Here is a 19,854-nt window from a genome sequence, read left to right as displayed (position 1 = left end):
CCCTTAGATTTTAAGTTCTAGGCCAACAGAATTTATTAGATTGGAGTTTTAATTATGGGAATTTTCTGACTGAAATTATAATACCCCGGGCAAGGGTATAACAAAACAAGCTCACTGCAGAAGACCCGAAAAACATTTCCAAGAGATTAAATTATTTTATTAAAGGCCAATGCTACCCTATAAAAGTGACAAAGAGATATTATAAAGATAAACTACCATAAACTACCCAAATGTGATAAAAGCATATGTTATCGTTCGTTTTCGTAGGCCATGAGAATATTTTATGATTTTACTTTAGCCCAAATCTCTGAGAAGAAACACTGCATACTTTTGGGGGAAACAAAATGTATCTCGCGTTTTATTTCAATTGGAAAAGTAACTGTTCACATTTTGCTGTAAATATTTAACTAAATCGCTACGTACATACATAGTTTAATACACATTAATTTAGTTTTGGTGGTTTTTGTTGTTGTTACTGTTTTATAGTGGTGATATTTTCAATGACTTGCATGTCCGCTCTATTCTATACACACACGGGTTATTCTTGTAGAAATCGATAGATCCGTTTATATAAGCATTTATAAAAAGTTCGATACAATAATCATACATACTTGTATGAAGTGGGATATTCATTTCTTTTTTTCTGTTTTTTTTTTTTTTTTGAATGGAAAGTTTCTGACAATGCTTTTTTGGGAGTGTATGCTTCTGCGCAAAGTTCATTAGCGTAATTTGTTTAACATTAATCATTACGGTTCCATTAAGTAAAGCACACCAAGTTCTGTTGCAGTCTCTCTCTTACAAAAATTAAACAAGTAAAGGCGTAAAACAAAACTCATAGCATATAAATAAAAATGTCTAGGGCAGCGAAGATGCGGGAGGCTGGGGCAGAAGGCTGCAGGGCATCATCACATCAAATTCATCTCCAACTTCTGTGGTCAGCTGGCGATTCACGGGGTGTCCTCCTCCTCCTCTTTGACTTGCCACACACTGCTCTCGTTCTCTGTATCACTCAGAATTTCCACGACCTCATCCTCGCCAGTCAAAAGACCATCCTCCTGCAGGAAATTCGTAATACTGTAGCCCACATCGCCGTCGCCATCGCCATCGCCTTTGGCCTCGCCATCAGCCTCGCAATCATCCGCAGTCTCGCCGAGAAGATTCATGTCCGGCACTATCGTATCATCCGTTCCCACCTGGGCGTTGGTGGTGGCTGCAACAGCTGGTGCCGCGGACACATCCATCGGCGGCAGCGTGGCCTCCGGGTTGAAGGGTGCATCCAAGTCTTCGAGTCCACGCGGTGGCTTCAGCTTGGACAACTCCTCGCGCAGGTGGCGGTAGTGTCGGCGCAGAACCATCGAGTTGAAGGAAATAGTCCGACTGGTCCGTTCGCTGTATTGGGGCTTGCTCAGCTCCTCGATCCAACCCTCGATTTGGGTACAGATCTCCTCGCGCTTCAGCCAAAAGTGCTTGTGAATGACCTTCAATTGGCAAGATAAAAGTATAGTTAGCACCATTGAATAATGGTCATCATTAAAATAAAACTCACATCCTTGAAGCAATGACTTGGATTCCGAATCTGCTCCAGCATCGCCCAACGCACGCAGGCCTGATAGATATTGCTGTTGTACTCCCGCGACGAATTGGTGCCACTGGGAGTGCCTCGACTCCTTTCGAAGCCCGGCTCATTGAAGTAGGGCTCGGGTACGAGGATCAAAGACTGGATGGAGACGAGCACCTGCAGGAAACTAGAGGTCTGCGCATTCCACTTCTCCTCGGGTCGACCGTGCCAGGTATTCAGAACCGACAGGCAAACCTTGCCGTCATTATAGAGGTTGGGATTGAAGCGCACCGAATGACGGCCCGTTGTCTCCAGGTTGATAAGCATGGGCTGATTGGGGTAGTCCGGCGGAAAGAAGACATCGAACTCAAAGCACCCATTGGCATATGGCGTGTCCGCCGGACCAGTGATGAGTACCTATAAATTTAAGCATAAAATTAGTAATATCCAAATAGTTAGGATCGTTGCAAACTTACCTTCATGATATCCAATCTATCCGTATCACAGCGCACAAATACAGAGCTACTAAAGCTGAGCGGAAGGCTGGTGGAGAGTGTCACCGCCTCCTGGGCGAGCCGCTTCACCCGCGACGGATGGTAGCGATCGCCGGCGAGTCGCACCATCTTCTCAAAGTGGTGCGAGACCACAAACCGGAAGCTATTGTTGTCCGACTCAACTATCATGTCGAAGGTGTCGAACTGGCGCTTCTTCATCAGCTCCAGGTAACGCTCCTCAATGGACTTGCTGAGCGGCTCCAGCTGCCCACTGCCATCGTCGTTGGGATTCAGCATGTTGATCAGGGCATCCGCATCCGTGGTCTTCTGCACCAGGACACTTGTTTCATGAATGTCCGGAATGAGCAGTGCTAATCCCTCATCGTCGCCATCGTCAATGTTGAAGGTCAACTGGTGTGTCTGGCCCTTGATGTTCGACTTCTTGTTCACTCTACGAAAAATATTTTAATATATAATAGGAATTAGCTGAAGGAGATTGTGAACTCACTTTAACCGCTTGGCGTAGGTGTCCACGCAGGTCTTCATGTTCGTGAGCAGCTCCACGATGGGTGGCGTGCTCTCTCCACCGCCATTAGCCGCTGGTTGGAGCAGCGAGACGAGCATCTTGGACAGAGATAAGGCGCGCAGAAGCTTAAGTATGGCACGGTATAGCGGAATGTGTCGCGTGATGTCGAGCACGGAATCGTTGCGCAAATAGGAGCTTAAGGCGGGAATCAGGCAAGACTGCTGCAGGAGCGTTTGGAAGATGGGCGGCAACTCGCCGGTAACATCTCGAACGTCATGATAGGCCAGGATGTCCTCTCCGCACATGTCACTCGGTATGCAGTCACCCGGATTTATGTAACTGGCCAGGACAAGCAACAACACGGTGACGTGCTCCTCCTCGCTCTTCTGTCGCAGCAGAGCCTGCTCCACGTTCCACGACTGGGTGGTGGATCCGGTGCCGAATCCCGTTCCTTTGGCCCAGTACATATGGCTCTTGTCGTCCGACGTTGCACTGGGCGTTGCCTCCTCGGGAGCATTTGTTTTGCCACCGCTGGCACTTCCGTTTCCACTTCCATTGCCGATGGTGCCACTACCACTGCCACTGCTTGTTCCACTTGGCGAGGGTTCGCTGATAGGCGCTCCAATCCTGCTGTTGTGCGACTGATGGGAGAAAATTCCCAAGCAGTTAAGCACCAGGTGCATGGCCCCCACTTCGATGACAACGCGGCGAAGCAGCACGCCATCATCGGTGGACAATGGCACACTGTCCAGAAGCTGACGGAAGACCTCGAAGGGCAGAGTGGGCAGCGACGGCGCTAGCGAAAGACTGTATATGTCATCTGCAAAAGAAACTGTGGTTGCAATATACGAATTAAGATACAAATTCAATTACTTACTCCCTTCACCGTCCCCTGTGACTCCCAGGACCAAACGTAGCAAACACTGGGCTCGCATCTTGTCCCGCAGCAGGACATCGGAGTAGGCGGGCAGGCGCAGGAATAATCCGAAGGCAGCTAGCGAGTGCTGCGGCACAGAACTGACCGTAGCCTGTTTGGCCGCCGGCTCGCAGATGGTGTCCTCCAGGTCCTCGTAGATCTCATCGTTCGGCTCCAGTTTTACCCAGTCCGAGAGCGGTGGACTCTTCTCCTTTTCGCTCACAACCAGTGTGGTCTTTCGACCAGAATGCTCCGGATAGACGGTTGGCAAGTAATGGGCCAGTAAAGATAGACCGCCGCTGCTGGAAAATCGCTGCAGTGGTGACGGCAGCGGCTCCGTGCAGGCAGCCTTCGTCTTCTTCGCCTCGCTGGCCTCATCCCCCCTTTGCTGGGGCACCAGATCAAGGGATATGCAGGGCGTGGACAGCGAATGACCCGCATCCTGGAGCGAGGCCAAGACCTGTGAGATGGTAGCATCCCCAGCCAACAGGATATCAGAATACTCTGGTATGACCAACTGGTTTCCATTGGCTGCATTCGCCGATTGCAGCAGGAACTCCTCAACGTTGAAAATATCTGTAATTGAATATATTGTTAAAAGGAGTTTAAATTATATATTAAGGGGATCCTCACTGGAAGCCAAGTTCATGCTGCTAGTCTGAGTCTCCTTATCCTTGTTCATGGCCGCCTGGTTCTTAGCATCCTTAATGCGCTTATCCTTGGCTGCCACAGCGGCACCAACGGTCAGGAATTCCATGCTACCCGCATCTACGTTGTTGAAGTTCAGGAAGCTGCTCTTTTCCAGCTTGCTGTCGTTTGACTTGGCCGTGGCACTGGACAAGCCACTGCTGGAGGCCGAAGCCTCGCCAGCTCGTTGATCTGTTGGTTGTTGATAAACTAGATTACTATACACTATGGGTCCAAAAACAAAAGCCGAAAAAGTAAAATAAATTAATTATAGAAAACAAACATAATGGCGAAATAAAAAGAAAGGAAGAGGTGTCGCAGAAAACTTACCACTGACACAGTTCTGCATAATCTCGTGGCACGTGGTGCTGGTGGTCACCGTGAAGAGCATGTGATGGGCGCTGCTCCGCTTGGCCGGATGATTGTTGACGGCTGCCACGGGCAAACTAGTGCTGGCGCCACTCGAATTCCCGCCCAGAATTGCGGACAGGGTGTCCCTTCGCTGCAAAGGCTGCTGACTTCTCACCGAGACGGTGATGTGCTCGTTCTCCAGCAGAAGCTGCAGCACCAACTGTCTGGTAAATCCAGAGATCGTCGGTCGAACTCCGTGCGAAGATCTCAGCGGCTTGCAAATGATGGCACCGATGAGCAGGGATGTCAGCACTTCCTGGTTGCCCGGATGGCAGGCGCTCACTCGCGTAAAGAAGTTGATGGTGGCTCGTTCCAAGCGGATGAACGACTGCTGCATCGGCAGCGTTTTGCTAAACTGGGCGGCATGGGTGTTGCAGAGCAACTGCAGCAAAGGTTTCCAGAATACGGAGCCCTGCATGGTGCCTAGCCAATCCCGCATGGGACCTTCGGCACAGCACTCGGCAAAGAATTCCAATACCTTCGGTACATTCGAGCTGCTTAGCAGCGGAGTATTATTGCCCACATTCGCTTCGGCCTTGTCAAAGTCCGTCAGCGGGGAGTTCCCAACATCCGATGGAACAGCAGCTGCAGCCTGATTGTTGGAGGCTGTTTCCTCTCCTCCTGCAGCAACTGGACCCGAAGAAACAGCTTGCTCCGATCCAGGCAGCAGGTGCATGCAATACTCGTAAATGGCATGGGCCAGCAGTTTGGGCAGCCCCGAGTCCAGCATCTGGTAAACTGCCGCTGGCGACTGGCAGGCCAGCGCAAGAGTCTTCAAGAATGTTGGACGTTGCAGCAGGACCGTGAGATTCTCGCTACCCTCGCGCCGGAACCAGGCACTGCCGCTTTGCACTTTACTATCGTCCGTCTGGCCACGAGCCGGTGGCTCTAGCTTCACGCCCAACTTGACCAACAGCTGATTAAACAGCTCCGGCTTAATGTAGCACAAAGCGCAGAGTAACGAATCAAAGCTGCTCTTCAAGGGCTCATCGTGTTCCAGCGACGACACCCACTCGAAACAGGTCTCGAATAGCGACGATGAGATGAGCAGGGGCAACTCAGGCAGTTGCTGCTGCGTCTGGACGCGCCAGAGAATCGAGGCGATTACCTTAACAAATCCGCTCTGCGGATTATTGCAACGGGCCTGCTTGCTGTAGTTGTCGTGCAGCTGCATCACCCAATCGATCAGGACGCGCAGTTTGTCCAGCAAGTGCTCCGTGGAGCTGGTTACTACTTCGTAAATGAGATCGCACACCGCATCGCTGGAGAGCTTGAAAACTGTAATGGAAATACCATACCATGTTTATAATATTTGCTTATATCAACAAAGAGAGTAACTCACCTTGGGGTGTCGTGTGCCACAGCAGTGTCCGCAAAAGCTGCAAGCTGATCTCGTGGTTGTAAGCACCCAGTTTCAGCAGAATCGTCTCTAGGTGCTGCTGAGCCAGGCTTGGAATCATTGGCATGATGTTCAGCAGGGAGCAACAGGCCTCCAAAAAACCGGGGTAAGATGCTGGATAGGCGGCGATGAGATCCGCTAGCTTGCTGTCTGGCTGCAAGGCGGCCACGTGGAAGCAACGCGACAGGATGCGCACCCAACCAATGCTCGTCTTGGCAAAAGCATCGTCCTCAAGCATGGCATCCGCATCCATTGCGGCCAAAGCAGCCGTTTGCAGCGGCGAAGAGCAGGATGCCAGGGAGTCGATGAACGGACTCGGCGAGCGCAGTCCCTGCATGCGATTCCCGAAGATGGTCTGGCCAAGCACAGCAATCTGCACCAGACCAACATTGCCACAATCCTTGGGTCTGCAAGTTGATTAGGATTTAAATAAATTTGGAAGTTAATCATCATATTTGTCTTTTGTAACATACTTGTAAAGCCTCAGAACAATACTGGTGGCCACTTCCGCCTTGGCCAGCTTTAGCCTGATACATGTCAGCCCAGTGGTGGCCATGGGAGCACCCACTGGAATGGAGCCCAGGCCGTAATCTCTCGACAACTCCAGCGCAACCGCTGAGGGGCAGGAGGCTAGACTCGTTGTGTGCGGCACTAGCTGCACCTCCTTCAGCAGAATCGCTGTAGGCAGCGTGATGGTCAAATCCACGTGAGTCTCATTCGGATAGAACATATAACTCCATGCCGGAGAACGTGGTCTTCGGTGAGTAGCATTGGGATTTGAGATGAGCACCTCTGCACTTTGTGCCGCATCGTTTTCGGACACAATGTGCGAGAAGGGTGCAAAGTTTATCAAGCCGTCGTACTGAGCTCCACTTCTCGGCGGTTGCGACGACGTGGCGCCTGTTGTTCCTGTTCCAGTCGTTGTCTTTTTGCAAACACTGTTTGCTGCCACATGACTGTTCAGCTTAAAGCGAGTATTGCGCGTCAAGTGCTGCATTATCAACGAGATCTGTTGTAGTATAAATTTGAATAATTATTTGAGGTGGGTACAATATTTTGTAATTCCATTACCAATCCCGGCTGCATGTTGATAATCGTCTTGTTGAGTCGCACCAAGTTGTGACAGATAATCTGAATGCCACCCAGCTGGGTGAACGTTTGAACAGCGGCTGTGACCTCCAGGACCTTGGAGATGTACCAAAGGAAGGGCTCCGAGAGCGGGAGCCGCGGTAGAGTCGCGTTTCTTTGAATAGTGGCTATCAATGAAGGTTTTAGTTAGACTTCAGTCTGAAATATATGAGTTATAAAAGCAACTTACTTTCTTCAAGGTATTGGCAAATTGGTGCAACAACAAGTCGTGGATTGGAGGCCTTATCGCTGAGGGTGATCATCAAACTAAAGACAGCATCTGCGATGGTCTGCGGATCATCCAAAACCATATTGGACTTGAGTGAGAAAAAGCAGCCAGAGGACATCATAGTAAACGTGTTTGTCGAGCACTGAGAGAGCGTTCCAAAGAGTCGTTTCATCGTAGGGAAATGGCGCAGCACTAAAATTAAATTTATTTTAGTAAATTAATAATTCAAATATAATCAAATAATGATTGTAGTCTTACCCCAATCCGCTATGCAAGGTACTTTGCTGCGATGTCCTTCTGTATTCAACTGCTCTGCCTTGGTCTCATCCGTTTGGCTTTGATTCGACAGTTCCTCCTCCTCGGGAATGGTAACCTCCTACAATAGATATAATAATGAGATAGGATATATGAATTTCTCCAATATAACTTACACTTGGTTGCCTGGGCATCTCCGTCAGCACCATGTGTGAGGATAGTTTCAGCAGATTTATGATCAGCGAATTGTCACAGATTGTGGCATTCTGTTTGGTGGGGTTCTCCGATCCCAAAACGTTGGCAAACAGGTTGCTAAAGTTATTGCCAGCAGTGTTGTTCTCATTCCCGCGTTGACACTGCAGTTTCTCGCCATTGGAAATGTTGTTGTAAACCAGGAAAGCTAACAAAAAAAGATGTGTTAGATAAAATACATGCAAGAAAAGGAGTTTTGCATAACTTACAAACACTTTCGGTTATTTTGAGCGCTATGTTGAGATCTCCCTTGTCATTGGGCATCATTAGCAGATCACGAACCAATTGATTCTGAGCATCGATGGGCCCCTGCTGGTTGCTAATAGCGCCACCAGGTTGCACCAATTGTAGGACAACATGCAACAAAATGTCCTTCAGCCTGCGTTTGCAGGGAATACCACTCGTCTCACTTTTGCTGTGCAGCCACAACAGCAACTCATGCAGGTGTTTGCAAATGGTTGGTCCAGCCTGATCAAGAAATAATAAGATTTTAATTAATTTGAAGTCTCGAAAGAAAGCAAAGTTACGTACACATCGGTTGGTGATGATCGATGAACTCATGCCGTAGCCGGAGAAGAAGCGCAAGAGCATCTTCTCAAAGTTCTCATCGTTTACAATGACCTCGTTGATGCGCGTACAGTCTGCATCCTCACCAAGCGGCAGGGAGTTGCAGGCAAGGAACAAACACTGGAAGCCTAGACACCAGGTGCGCAATTTGATGTCATTGTGCCAAGCTAAGGCCAGAAGCAATCCCTGCACGGCATTCGCCCCAAAAGGAATCTTAGGCACATCCGTGTGGGTTATGCCACTGGTGTACGGCTTGTCCGCGAGCTCGCAGTTTAGAGTGAGCCACATTTGCAGCACCTGCTCCAGGTGCACCCAAGTGTCCTCATAGTGTAGGTCCGCCAGAATGGAGTCGAAGACCTTCTTGAACATCACGTAGGTGTTTCGGCCGTTGTACTCTGTACCTGACCAAAGTTGGGTCAAGTACTCTGGCCAAGGAGCCGCCTCCGGTGGCGGTGAGACAAACTCATTGGTCAGCACCTGGGGCAACGAGGAGTAGAGATCCAGAGATGTGCGATTTGTAAGTCTTCGCAGCTGCGTTTCCACATGCAGTTCCAAACCCACATCCAGTCGTGAATCCAAGGCAATGGAGATGGACTTGCAGAAGAAATTGAAGGTGTTCTTGCAGAGGGCGTTGCTCTCCTTTTTGGTTACTGGCTTTGTACGCTCGATCATGTCGATATCGTTGAGCATTTCGTCAAATTCCGTGTCATCGCATTCGATCAGTGATGGTAGGTAATTATATTTGACGGCTGCAAAGGCAAGTTTGAAAAGTGTTATAAATGGTATTTATGATAGTCATTTGTTTTGCTATAGCAGGATAGGTGTTACAAAGTTATATTTAATAGGAATCAAATTAAAGCTGAACTAAAAGGAAAGAAGTTTTACAACAAGAACCGTAAAAGAGTAGTTTACAATGTTGTTTTTGATTTTGAATTATCTTTTCCCGATCGGTTTTAATTTTTTTGGCCATTTACGGTTCCTGTAAACACAATATGCGTTCATTTGGACAGTTTTCAAACGAAATAGCATATATGCAACGCAATGTTTAACGGTTATGAAAAGTTCCATGTTTACCCTCTTGATAAAATTCTCTTGCTGTCGGCATCAGCATCTCAAATTGTGCCTCAGTGCACGAGGAAGCAGTTGCTAAAAGAATGGAAAATTCGTTGAATTTGTTTCACAATTTCTTTGGTACGGAACACAAGGCTCCGGCAAGAGAGTACAAAATCTATTAACTTATACTTGTGCAAATGGTTTTTACAAAATGTCGTTTATGTAAATTCGCACATACCATAGTTATAAAAATTTACAAAAAAACATCTATTGTAAGAAAGTACTTACAAGCATAGTCGCTGAATAGATCTCGTGTCTCCTGCACTGCGGCTTCCATGGTGCGTGGTGTATCATTGGTGGGTGTGACATCGCTGTCCCTAAACTGCTTGTCCGCATCCAAGAGATCCTGCATAAAAATTCCGTATATATTACTGGATTACAGACGCTGGGTTTTCACTCACCTGTAGTAAGCACGTAATGGCGTGGACAGCCCAGGGCTGCTGTTGATCATTCCACACGGACAGACGCACGAGCTGCTCCAGCTGTGCGGTGGTCACAATCTTGCACAGCTGCACAGACGGTCGGCACGCGGCCACAAGGCGCGCAATTACCTTGCATGTCAGCAGAAACTGATCCATATTGCAATCGAAGTCCATCTCCAACAACAGGGCAAAGAGGCCGCGGATTACCACTTTGATGTTGGCCATTCGCAGCGTCTTTAATCCCTTGTCGAAATTGCTGTCGCGTTCTCCATCGCCACCAGATATATCCTGATGCTTGGGCGACGATGTAGAGCCTGTTGCACTCTTAGATGCACTGCTAGTCGAACTGCCACCAGTTACGCAGAGGCCCGAGGATCCAATACTTATTTTGCCACCGGTGGAGGTCGACTTGGTGGGACCACTGCCCTTTGATTTGGTGGACAGCTCCATAAATATACCAGGATGCTACGGGAGAAATTTAAACTTATAAGATTGAGATCGGTTAGAAAATTAATTAATAAGCCCACCTCATTCTGGATCATGTAAATCTTCTTTCCCCAATCTGTGTAAGGCTGCACCGAGTACTTGTTTTGCTGGATAATGCGCTTCTTAAAGCAGCGCAGTTGTTTGCTGTTAGGAGTGTTGCTGGGTCTAGTCTTGGTGAAGTCGCTCTCGCAGCTCATAAAGTCCCAGCGAGCAGCTGCTGCAAATAGTATGGTTGTATTAGGTATAATATCTCAATGGAAAATACATGTTATTTTACTTACACTTATCCTTGCGTTCGTTATCATCCAGACACACTGAGAGAAACAGAAGTAGCCAGGTGATCAGTTGAAGATCGGATGTGGTGCCCATTGCTGCATTTCGATCGGCAGCATTCGCTGACGTGCTTGGCTGCTCCGACTGATATTTATAGTGCGGTGAGATAGGCGCCAGCAACTTAACGAGCGTCTTAAGCACGGCATCGATCACGATGGATCGGCAGGCACCCATCGCAATGCTGCGACGTCCCAGGTAGGTAAGCAGGAAAAATATGCTGAAAATAAAATTGCAAAAATTATTATAAATACGCATCTCGATTTAATTTAGCTATACTAACCGATCCTGGGGAAAAGCTTTGCAGTTCTGCGCTGAAAAGAGGCTGCAAAAGGTGTCAGCAAGGAAGTCTCCCCACCACGGCTGGAAGCAGCACATTCGCACCAGCAACGAACAGGTGGCCAACTGAAGTTGAGCGTCGCCGTAAACCACCAGCGAGTTGAAAAGCGCCTTCGCTGTGACCGCATTAAATTTCTGATGCACTGGCAGAATGTTCTTGATTCCATACTCGATGGAGAAGTGCAGAAGCACCTCCACCAAACTCAGACTAAGTACCCGCAACTTATCCCTCGAAGCCGCTCGAAGGATTTCCTCCGTTAGCGGAATCGGCTCTCCCGGATGTGGCGTGGTGGTACCCAGACCATTGGGGGAGAGAGCTCGCTCCAGACGGAGCACCACATTCCGGATCACATTGATCTGGTATTGCAGAAGCATGCACTCATCGTACAGGGACACAACCTTGTTGTTATTATCCAGGCCGCTCAGCTCCTCATCTCGCTGCTTGTTGATGAACGCCTGAAGATGGGCCACATTCGACAGCTCGCTGTTCCGCATGGGAGCCAGCAGGTCCATCAGTTTGCAACTGGCCAAGCTGTAACGGCAGTGTACATCCTCGTACAGAGCATTCAGCGACTTCAACTGCGATTGAAGGCTCTGTGTGGGATGCTTGATGAACCTCATTAGCTGATCGCCATAACCGTCGTGCTCCAACACTACGGGATGGCCATAGAACCGACCCAAGGGCACTTTGCACTTGGTGGTCGACATGCCGATGCGTCCAATGATGGTCAATTTTAAGTAGCGGCAAATTGGAGCCGGCTGAATGTCGCTCAGCACAAGCGTTTTGGTCTGGATGTCATTCACCTGGACCAGACGAGTGCAATCTGTCTCCTCATCAAAGCACCAGATGTCGATATTCAGGGAAGTCAACTCATCGCACGAGGGAACCACCAGATCCGTGAGCAGGATGTGTTGGCCAAAGTCGAGCACCACAAATCGCCTGGCACCCGAGTGCATCCTATCGATAACGATCATCTGTTTGGGCGGCGGAGTGATTAACTTGTGCCACGCAATCGGCTGGCAGGGATTGGCGTTCAAGTTCTCCATGATCTTCTCGGTCTCCGCGGCATCGTCCAGTACGCTATCATTCGATGCAGCTGCCTGATGCGACTGGTTCTGGTCTGGCGTACTTTCCAGACCCTCGATTGTGACCGCTGAATCCAAATGAAAGGGAGGCGTTGTGTCACCGTCCAAGTTGTCCAGTTTGCCCAAATCGTCGAAGGAGATGTGCTCGTTTATCTTCTTCTGCATGTAGCTTTCAAAAAGCGACAGGTTCGGCAGAAACTTGGACATTTTTAGTTTATCAATTATGGCCGCCTTCTCTATTTTAACCTCCTCCTTCAATGCGTGTTCCAGTGAGTCAGAGAGCGAGGACGCTGCTGAAAAGATAATATAATAATCCAATAAACAAACATTTAGATTTTGCTATAAAGCTGAACTTACATGTTTTATCCTTGAAGCCATTGACCAAGCCAAAGGCATCGTAGTCGACCTTGCCCTGTTTCTCCTTCATTTCCTCCACCACATCATTGACCAAATCGTTGAACATCTCCTCTCCTTTTTCCTTGGCAACCACTAGTTTCGGCATCATCATCACATCCTCGATTACCACACTTGCAGCGGAGTTTCCTCCAACACTGTCGATGTTGTCGATACGAGTCGCTTCAGAAGTTTGGACGCAGTTAAAGTGAAGCTGCACCACCTCCAACAATCCACGCAGCTGGTTACTGATGCTCTTTCCTCGAATCAGATATGGAAACGTTCGGAAGTCGACACCGTCTGTAAGGAAAGTAATTAGGATGTAAAATCGAATCAAATGAATAGTCACTTTAAATCGAACCTATGGAGCTCAAACGCTTGATGTCCAGTCCTGTCACCGGCAGAATTGTGGAATTGGTGCGTATCACATTGGTAAGGGCCACCGACGAGCCGTTTCCCTGTCGACTGACGTTGGGAAAGTCAAAATCAAAGATCTCGGGCTCAAAGGGATAGCCGTATAGACCGAATCGAGTGCTTAGCAGAGCACAGTGCGGATCCCAGCGCTTGTCGATCTCGCCCGCAATCTCCTTAAGCAAATTGATTGCCTGCTCAGAAATGCTGTTGTGCGACTCCGCCGTGGATGTGGCACAGGTGAGCATCATGTACCAGCGTACAACGCTACCACATTGTGCCCGGGGTAGCTCGGGAAAAGTGTTGGCGATGGCCGATTTGAAGCTATAGTCCAGCGTTGTGTGATCCTGCACCTCCGCTGGCAAATTGGTGGCACCCCTGAAAGTTAATACGGTGAGTTGTGGTTGCACTGCCTAAAGAATATTCCAAACTTACTCAGTGAGCATAATCAGTAGCTTGACACATTTGTGGGCCGTACTCCGCTCGCTGTAGATGACACAGTTGCGCAGTAGCTGTTCGATGCTCTTTTCGGCCAGGGAAATGCACTCAAACTGCTGGGCCAGCAAATCCTGCATGTTTGCCGCTGTCTGCTTGTTAATCTGATCCTTGAGCCGTTCAGATTTTGGCGACCGAAAGCGGTTCAGCCTGATAAAGCAAATCCAGTTGAGCACGTCGAGCGATAAGTTCTTGGCCAATGGGCTCGATGTCGAGTCACTGGCGATCCGCAGCAACTGCACCAACAGCACGTTGCTCTCCAGCATGGCGATCCGCTGCATCCGACCATTACTGATCCGACTGTGCGACTTCACAGCACGCACGCTGATGGAGATCTCGTGCAACCAGTCGCAGCCTGCGAAGAGAAAAAAACAAGGAAAAGCACTTACAATATTGGGATTCTCGAACATCAGAGCAAGTTGCAGCACCAGGAAGTACCTTCCCTACTGGGCAGTTCCCCGTACCCGCCATGCACATATGAAGCAACGCCAGGGGCCAGACTTGGGAGCTTGTTTTTTGAGAGCTTGGTTTTGACCACTGGTTCGTTGCCTTTTGACTTTGGCTTGTTCACATGAATTATATTAATGTAGGCGGTTTTCGCCGTGGGATACACTTTCAGAACCGCTGTCTTCACCGCCCGGAGTATATTGGCAACACTAAAGGGATTCCTAGAGATCTTGTTTCGATCCACTAGTTCCTCAACTTCATGCGAGCGCTTGTGCCGCGTTGGGGAAGCTGTAAATTGCAGCGATATGGGCGGTAAACAACTTCATGACAACTTAAATGCCTACAATTGCCACTAGTAACAAACTCAAACTTTTAGAACTTTAACTTTTAACTCTATTTGGTTGTTATTAAAAATGGCCCTGTCGCTCGCTTAACCGTTTAATTTTATTTACTGGCTTACATACCTCTCGTCTTGTTCTGGCCTTCTTTCGAGGGATCCGACACTGTTTTGATGTGCAGCAGAAAGTTTCTAGTGCGAGTCTTGAACAGCTTTGGCGAGGTGAGCGTGGCAGTGCCTCCCTGATCACACAGATCTATGCATGAGGAAAGTTCGATGGGACCGGCCAAAACCTCCGCATTGTGTGCCAGTAGGTACTCCTCACTTAACACAGGATTTTCATTGGCAACTGGAAAGCAGATTGAAATATAATTTTAATTAAAAGTTTATTTTAATTTCATAAAAACTTACTATATGAGAGATCAATGTTGTCGTCAATGACATTCGGCTTGTAACTGGAATGGGGTCCCTTCATTCGGTAGCCAAATCCGTTGGTGTTCTGTTTCAGTAGTGTGACCTGTATTGCTGCGGGATTTGAGCACTGCTGATAGACCGTGAATTTAAGGTCGATGTGCCCCAGTGACACGGGCTGGGCCAAGTTGAGCTCGATAATATGTTCGTCCCATGTTGTTCTAAAATGGATTTATGGAAACAAAATAAGAAACTATATATTAGAAAGACTATTAAATACTCACGCATCGTTGTGCAGTCGCCAAGTGCGGGTGAAGTCCCTTTCGTCGCCGCCGTGCCGCATGTTTTGCGACTGCTTACGTTGCTTTTGCACCTGGCCGAGATCATTCCAACAGCTGGGAACCTCAGCAGAATATACCGTGAGCTTGTCGTCAAATTGGGTGAGTGCGTAAAAGACCTTTAGGTCCTCGAGGGTCAGGTCCGCCGTTTTGTAGGCAAGCAGGTTGGCATTGATGGCAGCCGTGGAAGCCGCCGATGGCGAAGTTTGGACGTGGGCACCCTGCCCAACGGTGGAGGAGCTCGAGGGTGTAGCGGTCTCGTTGCCAACATCTACACTGATGGAATCGCTAGCAAGCAGGGTCTTTCCCAGCAGGTCAGTCCCAGCCACTTGGCGCGCGCCATCCGTCACACTGACATCAACTGCCTGTGTTAACGTGGTATTGCAGTCGTCCTCCATCTCGAGCAGTTCGTCCCCGGAATCGTTTTCACCCTCGCTGAGCGAGTAGAAAAGCAGACCGCCCTGCCGTGAGCAACAGCACAGCCTGTCCAGATTCCGACAGTAAACCACAGACTCAAAGTGCTCGCCCTCCTCCTCGATCACCATGGTGCCTTGGAAATCGGCGAGGGAGTAAATTTCCACGCTGCCATCTGCACACACCACGCAAATGGAGCCGGCGTCCTTGTGCTCCGGAGAAGAGTTGAAGTGCGGCAGGATGCACAGTTGCTTGGGGCACTTGGCCCTACTGAAGGTCATGGCCAGGGTGTAATCGTTGGATATCTGGGTGTCATCGTAGTCGAACACCAAGAGCTGTGCTGCCACATTCCCCTCCGCGTTGTTATCTAAATAGATTACAATAAAACATCTTAGTAAGCAAAAGTAAAGTGGGAATGTAAGTTTCCTCATACCTGTGTCCATTGCCTCGTGGGCCCGCTGCTCCTCGTCCTCTTCCTCCTCCTCCTTGGCCACGGTGGCCATTATGATCTTACTTCCCTCTGCCTCCGGCGCCTTGGTACGCAACAACTTGACCAGCAGCTGATTGCACTTGGGTGTGGTGGGCAGGATCTCGGCAATTTCAATGATCTCTTGAACCGAATGGGTCACGCCATTTGCCCCACTGCTGGCACCATCCAAGGCGTTCATGCGCTTCACACTGGTCCAGCTCTCCACCACGCAATCGATCTCCTCGGTGGCCGTCATCTTGTCGCTGCTGCTGTTCGTGCTTCCGTTGATCATGACGTTATTGTTGTTAGTCGAGGAATTTCCGCCAAGGGAATTGGACTCGTTGTTGTTGTTATTATTGTTGTTGTTCTGGTGTGTCATTTCCATGTCTTCAACTAGCTTATCAACCTCGTTGCCCATGCCAAGATTACTAACATTCACCGTTTTCGATCCGACCATCAGACTTAGCGGTTCCTCCAGATTGTGATCCATTATCTGGGACAAGGTGCACAAATCGAAATCATACAAAACGGATGCATCGTCAGTATTTTGGCTAACACCATTGTTCTTGTTGTAGGTCATTAGAGCAGACACAAATCCATTGCTATCGAAGCCATCGGCGAACTTCTCGTATGGTGTCATGGCCTTGTTATCATCATCTTTTGACTCGAGATTCACTTGGGTCACGGCCGCACTTGTTTCGCCGGAGACTGTCGAGATGAATAATATATTAGTCATTGATTTTAAAGGTAATTTAGGGTTATCAAGCAAACTATAATCTATTTTAGTTTATTATTCTTACAGGACAATCTTGATTTTTGAAAAAGTAAGTTAAGCTGCTTTTACTCACCGTTAACCATTGGGGACGAGGACTTCATCAGTTGACCGCCGACGCTGGAAACGCTACCGCTGTCGTTGCTGACGCTCGCTGAGGTCTCACTGTTCCTATCCACCTCCACGATGTTGAGAACTACCATGCGTAGGGCTAATTCTCCGCTGCTCTGGCGCACGCTAACGCCCAAAACAATCTTCGATCCGACAACGCCTGCCCGGAGTGTTGATGTGGAGGTGATATGCTGGGCATTCACGCTGCCAAACTTTCCACTCGATGCGGCATTCGATCCCGAATGGGAACCCGCTCCGCTGCTTCCGCCTGCTCCGCCATAATTCGCTGCCGAGTATACGTAGTTCACCTTAGTACGGGCTCTTGCATTCGGAAGAACACATATGGCAGTAACCCGCGCCCATTCAAAGCTTTCCTCGAAGGCGTCCTTGAGCAATGTAGGCACATGGAGGCTGTGCATCAGCTTCAGATGCCGTTCAATACTCCAGACACTTAGCTCCCCCGTTTGCGAGCAACTGGTGCAGAGCACATTCGCGTAATCACTATTGGAGATGATATCGAATCCGAGTCCGGGTGCTTGCAATGCGGGATTGGTGGCGTAGGTTATGGACAGTGGAACATTCTGCGTGTACTCGCCCTTGACAAAGGGACACAGCGGCGAGTGCCTCTCGTGCTCGCTCCACGGCTCGTCGGTCCTCTCCCAGCAGACCAGACACACATTACAGGTGAAGCACATGGCACGATCTTCGCCGGAGGATGATGGCTGATGGTAGAACCCGGCCTGGGCCATCTGATCGGGCAGCGCCCACTTATAGTCCATGTGAGGCCACTTCTCAAACGTCTGGCGACGCACTGCCTCCGAGTGCATGAGTACACGCTGGAAGTTGCTGAAGTTCCACCCAAAGTCAGGCACCCGGGAGCCCATCAGCATGTCAGTGAGGCGTTCATTGATGGCGGAGGCAATGGCCAGAACGGGAATGTGGCGCTCCAGGCGCTTCAGCAGGATAACCACATTGTTGGACACCAGCTTAAGACTGGAATAGGGCACTTCCAGGCAAATGGTATTCCACTGAAACCGAAGATTTGAAAGGTTATAAAAAAAATTGTATATGTAAGTCCTAAGTAAATCCCCACCCTTTGGGCCTTGATGCCTTTCTTGACATTCAGCTGCGCCTGGTTGATCTTCTGCGTCAGCTCGTTGCTAATGTCACAGGGACACTCCAGACCCTCGCTCTCCAGTTCGGTGATGCAGTTCTGGAATATGATAGCCTCAGACAAGATAATCTCCAGCTTGATGTAGTCGTCGTTTTGGCCAATGGGCGCCTGAAGAATTGTATCCAAGAGCAGGACTCCATTGTAATCTCCTCGCAATCCAAGATTATGGCCATCCCAAAACAAAATCTTGTCTTGCAGTGGCATATAACGTCCATGAACGATGCTGTCACCTGAGGGGGAAAAACCAAATCAAAATAAAGATTACAAATGTGACTCATCGCTGTTGATTTCATCAGAGAAAATGCATACCGTTTCCTGTTCATCGCTAATCACAAAATACTAATCCTTGATTTGATTTTTATAAATTTGCATAACACTTACTACAATTATAGTCGGAATGGTAAGTTAATGGCAAAACAATGAATCATATATAATCGATAACAAGAGTACATCCGTGAATTTAAAAACCGAAACGTTTCCGAAAACAGTTTCCGTAGAACAAAATTTAAGGGCATTGGGGCCAATGGTGGTGGTCATAAAACAGAGAAACTGCGTAATAGAAGCAAAACAACAACAAAATGTGTGCGGCGGCTAATCAGAAACAATAACAATCGCGTTGCGATAGGACGGTCTATAAGATGTCAATTCCCGGGGGGAATCACTGAGTTTTGATTGGATAGGATTATCACTCTGTGTTTAAGGATTTCCCAGAGCTTTGTTAAAAATTGATGCCAAACGCATACACAAAAACTGCAAGCACACACAACCACACTTACAAACGATTGGACAAGTGCAAGGCAATTACATACAAAATGCAACACAGTGAGGATTGGATACGATGAACTTAAATGTTCTGCAAGCTTGAAGTAATAAGCTCACACTGAAAACTGTATTTCGAAGTGTTACCGATGCACAGAATATGTGCGCTAAAATACGTAAAAATTAAAAAAAAAAAAAAGAAATATACATTTTTTTGAACTTTTTATACCTAAAAAATTTAATATAATAAGTGGGCGTTGTAATATTTATTATGTTCTAAAAATGAATAAAAATGTTTTTTTTTTTAATATTAATATTCCTTGATTGTAATACAAATTCCTCTGTTTATGATTCAGTATATTGTTATCAATAATTTAGGCAAAGAAGCATGTGTACACCTCTTCTGATATTTTTAATTGCAATTCTTACTAAACATTTTTGATCTTTTATAAACATGAACAAAATATTGATATAATGATGCTTTTCTCTGTATGGGTTCTAATTCGCAGTTCGCCACTGTATTGACATTTGAGTGCGTCGGTGTGTGTAAGTTACCTCGACCGTGTGAGCTGTTAAATGTATGTGTGTTACTATTTTTTCCCCAGAAGTCTCACCATTTGAGCTGAGTTGATAGGTCTGGAGAATAACTCCTGAATTGGCGTCCAGGACTTTTACGGTGCTCCCGCTGTCGAATAGCAGAAGGACATTTAATTGCGGATGATAGACAACGTTGCGCATCTCAAAGGGTCGAGCTGGAGCGCTATTGCAATCGCCCAAATCCAAGTAGCCATCTTGCTTAAGGACCCGCTGCTGGTGATGTTGCTCCGTGGCCATTCCGGAGATTGGTGGCATGCACGCCACTGCGATTGTTTCGTCCTGGTTCCGGATTTTCGGGTTTTTTCGCAATTCACAAAATGATTTGCTGTGGAACAGAGCGCTCTGCTTCTTCTTTTTGCCCCTTCTTCTTCTGCTTTCTGACAGATGTGTTTTCCATTCGATTGACACCGGTGCGGTGTGAGTGTCAAACCAATCGATTGTCCTGTGAAGGCGCTCGATTAAAGAGTGTGGTGTGGCGGGGAGTGCGGCCACGTCAAATCAGCAAAATAAATACATTTTACAAATACA

The 19,854-nt window shown here is 48.1% G+C and overlaps 1 protein-coding gene across 8 annotated transcripts; it reads right to left on the bottom strand.

Annotated features, from left to right (window-relative positions):
• Positions 1–328: 328 nt before the first annotated feature.
• LOC108087178 (baculoviral IAP repeat-containing protein 6) lies at positions 329–19,805 on the bottom strand. 8 transcript variants are annotated; one of them, XM_017184427.2, is made up of 31 exons: positions 19,344–19,805; positions 17,890–18,200; positions 16,762–17,824; positions 15,878–16,621; positions 14,977–15,811; positions 14,693–14,913; positions 14,409–14,630; positions 13,438–13,852; positions 12,953–13,380; positions 12,556–12,891; positions 11,057–12,488; positions 10,725–10,993; positions 10,485–10,657; positions 9,937–10,422; positions 9,764–9,881; positions 9,497–9,568; positions 8,387–9,171; positions 8,065–8,323; positions 7,780–8,003; positions 7,607–7,724; positions 7,310–7,540; positions 7,063–7,247; positions 6,465–7,000; positions 5,935–6,398; positions 4,512–5,870; positions 4,128–4,406; positions 3,456–4,070; positions 2,561–3,398; positions 2,035–2,503; positions 1,547–1,975; positions 329–1,478 (listed from the first exon to the last, which is right to left on the bottom strand). In XM_017184427.2, the coding sequence occupies exons 1-31, from the start codon at positions 19,579–19,581 to the stop codon at positions 948–950; spliced, it is 14,685 nt and encodes a 4,894-aa protein (XP_017039916.1). In that variant the 5' UTR covers positions 19,582–19,805; the 3' UTR covers positions 329–947. The 8 variants fall into 8 exon arrangements, with proteins under 8 accessions (XP_017039916.1, XP_017039917.1, XP_017039915.1 ...); XM_017184428.2 differs by having other exon boundaries at positions 4,128–4,373; positions 10,485–10,660; positions 11,057–12,491; positions 19,344–19,804; XM_017184426.2 differs by having other exon boundaries at positions 11,057–12,491; positions 19,344–19,804.
• Positions 19,806–19,854: the final 49 nt, after the last annotated feature.

Source organism: Drosophila ficusphila, unplaced genomic scaffold (assembly GCF_018152265.1).
Source record: "Drosophila ficusphila isolate 14025-0441.05 unplaced genomic scaffold, ASM1815226v1 contig_791, whole genome shotgun sequence".
Classification (NCBI taxonomy): Eukaryota; Metazoa; Arthropoda; class Insecta; order Diptera; family Drosophilidae; genus Drosophila; species Drosophila ficusphila.
This window is presented reverse-complemented; position numbering and strand designations above follow the sequence as displayed.